This window comes from Myxocyprinus asiaticus, chromosome 13, assembly GCF_019703515.2.
Source record: "Myxocyprinus asiaticus isolate MX2 ecotype Aquarium Trade chromosome 13, UBuf_Myxa_2, whole genome shotgun sequence".
NCBI classification, from domain to species: domain Eukaryota; kingdom Metazoa; phylum Chordata; class Actinopteri; order Cypriniformes; family Catostomidae; genus Myxocyprinus; species Myxocyprinus asiaticus.
In genome coordinates, this window is record NC_059356.1 from 41871221 (window position 1) to 41883240 (window position 12020).

At 42.9% G+C, this 12020-nt stretch overlaps 1 protein-coding gene across 7 annotated transcripts in view; it reads right to left on the reverse strand.

Moving 5' to 3' along the window:
* Positions 1-482: 482 nt before the first annotated feature.
* Positions 483-12020, reverse strand: part of LOC127450308 (histone acetyltransferase p300-like) — a 54420-nt gene continuing 42882 nt past the window's right edge. For all 7 annotated transcript variants that reach the window (XM_051714294.1, XM_051714292.1, XM_051714291.1 and 4 more), the window contains exons 20-30: positions 10115-10195; positions 8486-8542; positions 8277-8354; positions 7639-7706; positions 7092-7242; positions 6582-6728; positions 6177-6456; positions 5392-5559; positions 4974-5135; positions 4606-4887; positions 483-4479 (exon numbers count right to left, since the gene is read on the reverse strand). In XM_051714294.1, coding sequence (XP_051570254.1) covers positions 1672-4479; positions 4606-4887; positions 4974-5135; positions 5392-5559; positions 6177-6456; positions 6582-6728; positions 7092-7242; positions 7639-7706; positions 8277-8354; positions 8486-8542; positions 10115-10195 — 4282 coding nt within the window. In that variant the 3' untranslated portion in view covers positions 483-1671. The remainder of the gene's footprint in view (positions 4480-4605; positions 4888-4973; positions 5136-5391; positions 5560-6176; positions 6457-6581; positions 6729-7091; positions 7243-7638; positions 7707-8276; positions 8355-8485; positions 8543-10114; positions 10196-12020) is intronic.

Sequence of the window (12020 nt, forward strand, 5' to 3'; positions counted from 1 at the left end):
TATTCGATCGGTTACGGTTTCTTTTTCTATTGAGCTGCTGCTTATGAGTACAGTGAGCTAACCATGCTGGAAATTCTGTGCCAGGAACAGTTTCTAATCATACCGTATCGTACCGTGCACAAGTGGAAATGCTACTTGAACAATTACTGCTAAGAACTGTTCAGCCCAATGGTGGAAAAGTGCCACTTGATTCAACAGATTCCTGAGCATCGGGCTGAACCACAACCAGAAATGACAGCTGGCTGATGAGTCAACTATGACCATCCTAACAACCCTTATTAACACATTTATTCGACCAAAATATAGAGTATCTGCCAAATGAAGAGGGAGGAAGATTAAAGCACATAAGGTAAGTGGTTAAAAACAAGCAGTTACAATTTTCAAATGACTTTTCCGTGCTCTGCAAAGACAACAAGAACTTAATTGTGAAAATGAAAGGTTCAAAATTAAAAGGTTCAATTAAAGGACAAATAAATGAAATTTATTATCCTCATTTTATTAACAAACAAAAAAAAAAAAGTATCAAGTCCACAGTTTGTTTCCTTTGTACAGTACAAAATATTAAACTGAAACTCCCAAAGTTCAGAGCAAACCAAAATCTGTAAGTGGAGGACAATTAGGAGCAGAACTGGAGAGAGAAGGACAAAAACAGTAAAATCAGTGGCACGCTCTCCTTCTCAATTGTTTCACAGACATAGTTCATGTGTGAAATGCTGCTCAATGAGACATTGGCATGAAAAGATAAACTTCAGCACCGCATCCAACACACACATACATGCGCACGCACTCGCACATAAACAAATCTTTCTCTCATCCAACCTGTACAGATACACCTCCACTATCAATTGAGTTTTATAAGGAGTGTACACACATTCTGAGGGCGAGTGTGTGCGTCCAAGAACTTGTCAGGTTTCAAAATCTGTGATGTCCAATGGTTAGGCATTTCCAATATGGCATGAAATAAGATCCATTGGGCAGCAGAGTGCACACTTCAAAACAATCCCCCAAAACTGTCATTTATATTATACTTAATAACCTAAATCTCCAGCTTAAGTAAAGGAATAGATCCCAAATTTAATAGGTATTAACAAAAATATATTCTATGTGAACTGTAGCAGTCTCTGGGAACACATGAACAAAATCCATCATGATGACAAACGAAAAAGCTAGAATAAATAAAATGCAAAACTCAATTTACAAGAAAGATATGCATGTTTTGATGAATAATTATAATAACAATATAGGCATCACAACAAGATTTAAAATGTTCTACATCACTCTGTAAAACACATAACAGAGATTGGTACATTATGAAATAGTATGTAAAAAAGTCCATAGCATTTAATCATTCACCCATTAACTTTATAACACTTTTAAAATCTTAAAAAAATCTCTCTTGAAAAAGGCAAGTACTCCCATGGACCTGACATCGAAAATATTACTTGTGGATTGTTCTCTGAATCTGAGAAACAATTCTTTCTTTGTACACAATTGGCAAAAGAAAAAAAACTGCTATTCTTTCATCCCCCATACTTAATTGTGTTTAATAATTGTCTCACAAAGGAGAGTCCATTTTCAAAGAATGTATACTGAAAAACACTAAATAATTAATCCCTGTAGTATAAAAAAGCTAACACTGTCTCTGATGAGGTTTTGTGATTTGTGTAATAACTATATGTCTAAATGGTTATGATTCATGTTAATGCCAAGTTTCTGGCCACTAGAGGGCAGCATATCATTAGCTCCTGGTCCGTGGAGTCCCGCCATGCTGCTGAGCTGAGACAGCATGGCGTTCTGATCTGCACCAAACCCGCCTGGGTCTTTAGAGTTGTGCTGTGGCTGTTGGGGAGGTGGAGGCGGTGGAGCCATGCCCGAGTGGTGCTGCTGTAGGTGGCTGGGATGCGGAGAACTTGTCTGAGGTGAGATGTGGTGGGGCGAGGGCTGTGGTTGGAGTCGTGGGGATGGACTCGAGTGTGGTGGCTGGGATTGGGGTCGCGGGGAGGGCTGAGGTGAACAGACCTGGTTGCTGAGTGAGGACTGGAGTTGTTGGCCCTGCAGGTGGGGTGACTGAGAAATCTGTTGCTGCGGGCTCATGGGGTTGTTCTGTTGCGCCGGTGAGGTGCCACTGAGGTGTTGCTGTTGTTGAAGCATACGCTGATGCAAGGCCTGCTGCAATAATGCCTGTGTCGTCTGAGGCCCAGGGCCTCCCTGCGTGGGCTGTGGACCAATTCCTCCAGGGACCATGTCGGGACCTTGTGATGCCGTATTCTGCTGCATCTGAAGCTGGTGTTGCTGTTGAAGCCTCTGTTGCAAAGCAGCTGCAGCCTGCTGTTGCGCAGGGTTGCCTGGAAAGTTCTGCTGCGGGCCAGGTTGCACCCCTGGTAGTGACTGGCCTCCTGGGGGGACTCCCTGCTGACCCATGTAACCTTGCTGCTGCTGAAATCCAGCATGACTGCCCATCTGATGCTGTTGTTGCTGCTGCTGCTGAAATTGTAGTAGCTGCTGCTGTCTCATTACAAGTTCTCTGAACTGTGGGTTTATGTTGGCCATGTTTGGAGGACCCTGGCTATGCATTCCTTGCTGTTGCTGCTGCTGTAAGGAAGCAACTTGCTGCTGCTGCTGCAAAAGGGGCCGCTGTTGAATCTGCTTCTGCTGTTGCATTTGCTGCTGCTGTTGCATTTGCTGCTGCTGTTGAAGCTGAGAAAGTTGGTTCTGCATGTTAACATCCTGTCCAAGGTGCATGCCAGGCTGAGGCGCACCAGGATTGACACCCACTGGTTGGCCTCCCATAGGTGTTGGCCCTCCCTGTGGTCCAGCAGGGCCACCAGGGCCTCCTTTATACTTGTGAACCCGTTGCTTGATAAATGCTGCCATAAGTTGTGGGTTAGAGCGAAGAATATTGAGGACTTGCTGCTGCTGGAGAGGAGAACTGGGAGATCGCAGGGTCCGCAAAAGTTCCTGCAAGGCTCCCTGTGGAAGATTGCTCCCTGCTGCCCCGCTTGCTACACCACTCTGCAGACCAGCCTGCACCATACTCATCAAGGCATTTCGATTCAGTATTTGTGGTTGCTGCTGTTGCATTGGTTGTGGTTGTTGCTGTTGTGATTGGGGATGCATTGCAACCATTCCTGGCTGACCTATCATTGCAGGCCTCTGCTGGGGTGGTAAGCCTTGCCCTGTCCACTGTTGCTGCTGAGGCTGGAGTGATGGGTTAATTCTCTGCTGCTGTAGCTGCATTTGTGGTGGCATCTGGCCTTGCACACCTGCCTGTTGAGGCTGCTGCTGCATGGGCCCAGCTCCCACCATCATTCCCTGAGGTCCTTGCTGCTGTTCCATCTGCGCCCGGTTCACCGATGGTTGTGTCGGTGGGCAAAACCCTTGCACCCCTACCATGCCCATCCCAGGATGGGCTACTGCCATCTGTCCCTGCGGCTGCTGATGGTGCGGGTGCTGTGGCATCATGCCAGCTTGTGCAGCCTGTCGTTGTAGCAACTGAACCTGTGCCATCTTTCGCTGTGCATCTGCCACTTGCTGGATCTTCATGGCAATCTCCACAGCTGCAGGCGGAGGACCTGTAGGTTGCTGTTGCTGAGACATAGGAGCTGTGCCTTGGTTGCTGGGAAGTTGCGGAGGAGTTGCAGGGCCAAGGCCTGGTTTGCCCTGGGACTGTGAACTGGGAGAAGGACATGTGGGACGTGGACCATATTGATTGTGTGGCTGCAGCAGTTGTCCTGTCTGTTGCTGAGGAACCATTTGCTGTTGCGGTGAGGCCATCATTCCGCTTGGACCTCCCATCTGCTGAAACTGGTGGACAGGATGCTGTGGGGGCTGCTGAGGCACTCCAGCTGGGACTCCTCCTACACCAGGCTGTGGCATAGATGGATGGTTGGGTGTCAGCTGTGTGGGTGTCTGAGGGGTTGGAGGCTGTGTACCAACCGATGTAGGAGTGCTAGGACCTGTGGCTCCGTTGTTTCCTGGTGATGGAAGACCTCCAGGAGGCCCACTTCCACATGGAGGTGGTTGCCCTGCTCGCTGCATGGTGGCCATACGTCTACGCAGCATTTGCGCTTGCTGCAGCCTGTGCTGCAACTGCTGCTGACGAAGCTTGTGCTTGATGTTGAGACAGAAGGGCACAGGACACTTGTTTTCTTGGCAGTGCTTGGCATGATAGCAGCATAGTGCAATGAGTTGCTTGCAGATGGGACAGCCACCATTTGTCTTGCGCTTGCAGCCCTTGGTGTGTTGTACCACTCTCTTCATCTTCTGGCAGGATGGCAGAGAGCAGTTGGCATTGCGGCACTGGCATGCATGCACTAGTGACTGGATGCAGCGCTGAATGCTGAGACGTCGCGAGTCGCCAGGGTTCTGAGTGGAGGCTGCGGCTTGATTGCTGCTTTCGTCATCAAGACCCAGACCTAGTTTTTCCATCTTGTGCTCATGGCCTTTAGTGTTGTAGCAAGTGATACAGAGATCATAATCCTACAAAAGGACAGAGAAAGAATTTCAAAAGTGGTTTAGAGTTCTAACATAAGACCCCCTTTACTGAATCATATTTTTCACAACGTTCATTCACTACATCATATCCCACCTGCCACGATTTCTTACCTCACAAACGGTGCAGTGGAACCTTGTCTCGACATGGTGCTTGCATTCATTACAAGTGTAGACGAAGCGGTCCTGGCTCTGATTGTGCAGTTCTACTAGCATACACATGGAGCTCCATTTCGCCCGCCGCAGCGAGCTGAATTCCAGGTGCTTGTCTCGAGCCAGTGTTAGGAAAGCGTCTCGCCCATCCATCAGATCACAGGCCATCAGGAGGTCAGGGTCCAAAATTGGCGGAAGGGAATTGACCGTAGGGCCAGCGATGAGACGGATGACAAAAAAGACCTTGAAATTAAGCACCATGTCAGTGCATGTGAAATCAGACCATACACAAATTGCAAACGGTTTAAATGGTTTTGGGAGCTACATACCTCTTTGTGTTTCTCCATGGTGGCATAGAGTTTCTGTGACAGATCATTGGAGACATTTGGCATGCCTGGTTTCTTTTTATTGGCTCGGCTTAAGCTACTCTTGTTCTTGCTAGTCTTCTTGCTGTTCTTCTTTTTGGCATTCTTGCTGTCACCACTGGTCGCCTAAATGGCCAAGAAAATATTATGAATGAAGCAGCTGCACTGAAATAAATTCTTCCGTCAGGCGAAACATTAGGGCATTATCTAAAAAACCTAAGGATGTGCTCAATATTTTTCTAGACACTCCCTAGTTTGTCTATGGTGGGATTGTTTACATAGCAGAATAGGGACCTAGTATTATTGTAGTATTATGCAGTATAAAAGATCTCCTTTGGATTCTGAGTGTATGAGTGATGTTTCCCAAAACTCTTGCACTCACATCAATGCTTTCACTAGAGGTGTTGTTTTCTTCTCTCTTCCGTTCTTCCTCTTCCTGTTCTAGCTCTTTAATGCTCTCCTCCAACACATTAGGCCAAAAATCACCCTCAAAATATGGGAGCTCCTTCGCACTGGTCAGGCGATCCTCTGTTGCCTGCTTAAAAATGTCCTGGGTAAGGGGAAAGGAAGAGTTAGTGAAAGACTTCAAATATAACTGGTAAAACACATAACAGTTTACATGAAATATTTAAGACTTCAAAAGGGAAAAAAACTATCGGTACCAGAGTGCACAATTTGTATGGCGACTAGGGCTGGGCGATATATTAAGTATGCACAATATACAGTATTTGCCAAGATTTTACAGGTAACCTAAAATTTTGCAATATAGTGAACAGTGCAATGATATTAATAAGCTTATATTGTCCACTATGTTTCCCAAAGAACGTATCAGACTAATTTTGTGATCCCTCTTTGTGTTGCATCTTATAAGTATGAGAGAGCATTAAGACATTGTTTTAATAGCATCTGTAATTTAAACAATAGCATCAATTAATTTCTGTGAATCAGTTCAAACTGTCCATTTCAATGTCTAGATTCTTGGTACAAAAGAACGATTCAACTATTGTTTTGTGGAATTATGGTTCCTCCACTTCAAGTGATGAAATCATTTATAATATATTAAGAGAATTACAGAATATATAAGACCATTTATATTGCCCAGCATTAGGTGACTCTTAACCTCAAGAAGTAAATCAAGAAAATTAACTTTTTCAGCCATGGCAGTACCTTGTAGTCATGTATAATTCTTTCAGCAACTGCTTTGTCAAGCATTTTCTTGTACCACTCTTGTAAGCGTTTGGGTTTGGGAATCTTTTGGTCCGATGGGTGGCAGTGAAAGATGTAGTCGTCACCTTCACTCGGTGGGCAAGCCCATATATGGCCAGTGACAAAGCCCATTTTTTTAACATACTCCAGGTATCCAATGAGGATCTCATGATAGACTCCCGTTCTCAGGTGACGGGGCTGGAAAAAGTGCACACTGTCTAAGTAGGAGATGTACACACGTCTGCACGGAGAGAGAGAGAGAGAGGACATTGCTAAGTTAGTAGTGTTTCTCAGAACCTTTCGACTCCATTAACACCTGGTTTTAAAGTTGAGGTATGCAATTTTGGTGTTTATATTTTTTCCAACCTTTGATTGGGCGGAGGGCAGTCAGAGCCATATTCCTGCACATGCATTCCAAAGAAACAGACATCTGTTCCATCGATATCCTCAAATGCAAACAGAGCTTTTGTCCTGTACGGGAACGACTCAGACATCTCGCCGCTGTCTACAAACCTGTAAAAACAGTCAGTCAATTGTTTTGTTTTTTTACTTTTGTTCTTAGCTGTTGAAATTGTTTTCTTTAAAAAAGACTGGCATTGCATAAAAGAATGAGGACATTTACAAATTCAGGAATTTTAAATTAAAGCTGAAGTGTGCGATTTCTGCAGTACTAGCATCACCAAACGTAACTGCAAAAATTATCATTGTTTTCAAACAGATTCCAGAAAATACTCCCCTCTACCACTGGTTGTGAATGTCCTGAAACAGAATGTCCTGCCCCCACACTACTGGTTGGGCCAATTTCATTATCAATAAGTTGTGCTGCGTACAGAAAAGACAACACCATGCATTTTAAATAACTGCAAGGTCTCTCACCTGGACTTCATTCCAGGTTTGACCTCCACCACCTTATCAGAGATGTGCACCACACGGATGGTGACGTCACCGATTTCTGGATGACTGTGGCGCTTGAGGAACTCATTCACTCGTGTCTCTAGGAAACTACCCAGCTTTGTCTGAGGAAGCCCTGGAATAAGAAGCAAGCAGGGGAAACATAAGTTGCTTTAGATTTACAACATAGCAGTGCTAGTTTCATGTCTCTCGTCTCACTCTATAGTCTCTTACAAAATTAATTCATTTAAACTCAAATCATTAATTCAAAGTAACTAAGTAGCTGTAGGTATGTAGCTGTTTAATTAGTAGGATAATGTAAATAAAGTCGGTCATTACTGCAAAATTAACATCTTCAAGGTGATACAAGACCTGATCACCCTGTCCTAATTTATTTTGTGATAATGACCATGTACATTAAACCTAACTTATTCTTCTGTATTTCTGCATGTCTCTGCAATTTGTGTGTATTATTGGTGGGGACTTGTAAAAGAAAAATAAAGCAAATACATGAAGACACTTATACACTTACTCTTTGCAGCATATTTATTCTCTTTCCTCGTTGCATTGGCTTTTTTCAGACAGCCGTCACACACGAAGCTGATTGGATGGTCATAAGAGACAGAGAAAAGGGACAGGGATGATCAGGAACAGGGAAAACTGTGTCAGCTCTCTGGATATGCTGATAAATTTGGTTTATAGATATAATACTGAGCACTGATTATGATTAAATCAATTACACAACTGAAAAATTCTACTGCTTACTTTCAGATTGACAAATATAAAAAACAATGAGTAGTCCGGCTCCCTTTTTATGTAGCTCGTACTGAAAAGGTATTCAATGCATTTTTAATAAGACCAATAATCAATCTAAGAACATGGGCCAACGGACAGTACTCAGACTTATAGAGCTCTTGTTAGGGGAATATTTGACCCAAATTATTTTTAATTGTCCTGTTATTTTCAACCTTGTTTAAATGTTATTTTTTTAATTTAACAAATTAACTTTATTGAACATTTATTACTAAACGCATATAAAAAAAAAAAAAAAAAAAAAAAAAAAAAACACAAATCATGGTTTTAAACTCTCTTTAAATTTTGCTTACAAGGTTAGAAAAAATTCCCTTTCTTCAAAACGTCAAAATTCTTTTCAAATTAAATTTAGCTCACCCCGACGGCCATATCGTCTCATTGTGCAGAACACATATCTGATGCATTTTTCGTCCGCAGTCGGAACATTCCAGGAGTCTGTGGAAGAACACAGGGCTCAGACGACGCTCAACAAATCCACACTGTGACAGACTTCGGAAGTAGCAAATAAAGAAGACACAGTTGGTCTAATACATTTGGAGTAAATAAATAGGAAAGACTTGACATACAGTTCAGGGTCAAGGGTGTCATTCTTTTTCTTCTGAAACTGATCTTTATTTATGGACCTGAGGAGTGAAACAGAGAGAGAGAGAGAAGGGAGGAGGCCGCCCAATCAAGAGGGTCATGAGAATCAATGAACGAACATTCACCGTTATAATTTACTGTGAGAAACAGCATCACTGCAGTAAAAAATTATCAAAACATTCATAAAAACACATATACTACTAATCAAATAATTAATAATTTCAGATTTCAACAGAGCAGATATAAAAATTTGAATTTTAGACAAAAAAAATATAACATTTCATTCATTTGTAACACTGATTACAACAAAACTCATAATGTTTAGGCCTATCATTAACTACACACTGCCATAAGAACAAACAGTGAACAAGTAACTGCACTGCCTGATAAGTCTCAGGACTACACTGGTGACGCTGTTCAAAAGAACCAACTCAAAAGTCATTCGTTTGGGAATCGGACTTCACTGGTCACGCTGTATATTGCGTGCTGTCGATTCAAAAGAACTAACTCACAAGAGTCATTCGTTTGGGAACTGAAGTACACTGGATGCACTGTATGTTTCACCCAGTCTATATATATATATATATATATATATAAAACGACTCATAAAAGTTATACATTCGTGAATCGGACTACACAGGTCGCTCGATAGAAAAAAAAAAAAGACTTGCGTCAATTGTTTGGGAATCGGACTACACTGGTCGCACTGTATGTTGCGTGCTGTATATTCAAAAGAACCAACTCAAAAGAGTCGTTAATTCAGGAGTTGTTCCACACTGGTCATGCTGCATGTTTCGTGCTATTGACTCGAAAGAACAAACTCATAATGATCATTTGTTCAGGAATCGGCTTCACTGGTTGCGCTGTGTTTCACGTTGTAGATTTAAAAGAACCAAATCATGAGTGACACATTTGGGTGTCTTATCTTTTAAAGAACCAACTCATAAGAGTCATTCGTTTGGGAATCAGACTACACTGGTCATACTGTAGATTCAAAAGAACCAACTCATAGGAGTCATTTGTTCGAAATTCGGACTATACTGGCCATGCTGAAGATTTAAAAGAACCGACTCATAAGAGTCATCCGTTCAGGAATCAGACAACACTGGGCGCGCTGTATGTTTCACACTGTAGATTCAAAAGAACCAACTCATAAGAGTCATTCATTCTGAAATTGGACTACACTGGTTGAGTTGTGCGTTCTCTCGTTATAGATTTAAAAGAACCAACTCATGAGTGAAAGTTCGGGAATCAGACTACACTAGCAGCGCTGTACGTTTTGTGCTGTAGATTTCAATGTACCAACTCATAAGAGTCATTAGTTCAGGAATTGGACATGACTGGTTGCACTGTATGTTTCACATTGTAGATTAAAAAAAAAAGACTCATAAGAGCCATTCGGTCGAGAATCAGACTACACTGGTAGCGCTGTAAGTTACAAACTGAACAGGTAGATTCAAAACAGTTGGCTCATTCAAAAATGCACGTTCAGAAACCGTTAACGGAAAAGTATGATTTTTTTTTTACAAATGGAACCAGTTCCAAATAAGCAACCACAGTTTTGATAACTTTCTGACTGGTAGTTTAGATACAAATTTAGATGGGGTACTCACGTTTGAGGCTGGGAGGGATCATCTCCCAGGGATATGTTCTCGCCCTGGATTTCGTTGAAGCACTTCTCGCAGAAGTGGTACCTGTCAGCAAGAAGCCCATATTTGGGTGAACTAGAGTGTTCGCCAAGAGCACAGCCAATCACAGTGAGGGCACGTGGAAGCAGCCACCAATCAGGGCAGGGCAGGCCAGGAGACAGGCACACAGGAGAAGGCAGGTTCGTCGCCGGAAGCAGCCAATCATGAAGCAGGGATTTTGTGTGGGCAGATTGATTGATTGGTTGCGTGTAAATTTCGGAGCGGATGATTGGTCACATCAAAGCAGGCCAATGCAGACATCACAAGCATTAAAAAAGGAGGGAGAGAAAGGGAAGAGGGAGGGGGAGGAAGGAGGGGGGCAGAATGAATATTTTAAAAAGTGAGAAAAACAAAACTGTTATGAGGGAGAAGAGCTACATGATGGAAAGGTGGAGGGGTGGATCAGATGTAGAAGAAACCAAAAAAGAGAGAGCAGGAAGTGGAGGCAAAGCACAGACAGTCTCCGTCACATCCACTGAGCTTCAAATCCCCAACATAAGGCTGGATTTTACACGTAGAAGTGAGGGATACATGAGTAGATGTGACGGAATGTGAACAGGCGCAACAGAGACCCATCATCCTTTCAGGACATTTTAAAGAGGGTCACACCCAAAATTTAGTACAAACTAAATTTGTGACAATTGAACAGTTAGTAAGCCCTTAGTTGGCAGCATGAACTTTTCTAAAACGAGGTCTTTACCGCCACCCCTGGAGTTCGCTAGTTCGAATCCCAGGGCGTGCTGAGTGAGTCCAGCCAGGTCTCCTAAGCAACCAAATTGGCCCGGTTGCTAGGGAGGGTAGAGTCGCATGGGGTAATCTCCTCGTGGTCGCTATAATGTGGTTTGTTCTCGGTGGGGCGCATGGTGAATTGAGCGTGGTTGCCACGGTGGATTGAGTGAAGCCTCCACACGCGCTATGTCTCCATGGCAACGCGCTCAACAAGCCACGTGATAAGATGCGCGGGTTGACTGTCTCAGATGCGGAGGCAACTGGGATTCGTCCTCCGCCACCCGGACTGAGGCGAATCACTATGCGACCACGAGGACGCATTGGGAATTGGGCATTCCAAATTGGGAGAAAAAGGGGAAAAATACCCCCCCCACCCCAAAAGAAAAAAAAAAAAAAAAAAAAAAAAAAAGAGGTCTTTACCGGTTTCAGAATTTAAAGGAATAGTTCACCAAAAAAATTTGTAATTATCTAAACATTTACTCACCCTCAGGCCATTCCAGATGACTTCTTTCAGCAGAACACAAATGAAGATTTTTGAAGAATATTTCAGCTCTGTTCAGCTCAATGCAAGTGAATGGTGGCCAGAACTTTGAAGCTCCACAAAGCACATAAAAGCAACATAAAAGTAATCCATAAGACTCCAGTTGTTAAATCCAGGTCTTCAGAAGCGATATGATAGGTGTGGATGAGAAACTAATCAATATTTAAGTCATTTTTTATTATAAGTCTCCACCTCTGACCAGCCCAGACCAGTAGGTGGCGATATGCACGGAGAATGTGAATCGGAAGTGAAAGTGGAGATTTATACTAAAAAAGGATTTAAAAATGGATCTGTTTCTCACCCACACTTATTATATCACTTCAGAAGACATGGATTTAACCACTGGAGTCTTATGGATTACTTTGAAATTCCAAAAAGTACATAAAGGCAGCATAAAAGTTGTAGTCACCATTCACTTGCATTGTATGGACCTACAGAGCTGAGATATTTTTTAAAAAATCTTAAATTATGTTCTGCAGAAGAAAGAAAGTCATACACATCTGGGATAGCATGAGGGTGAGAAAATGATGAGAGCATTTTCATTTTTGGGTGAACTATCCC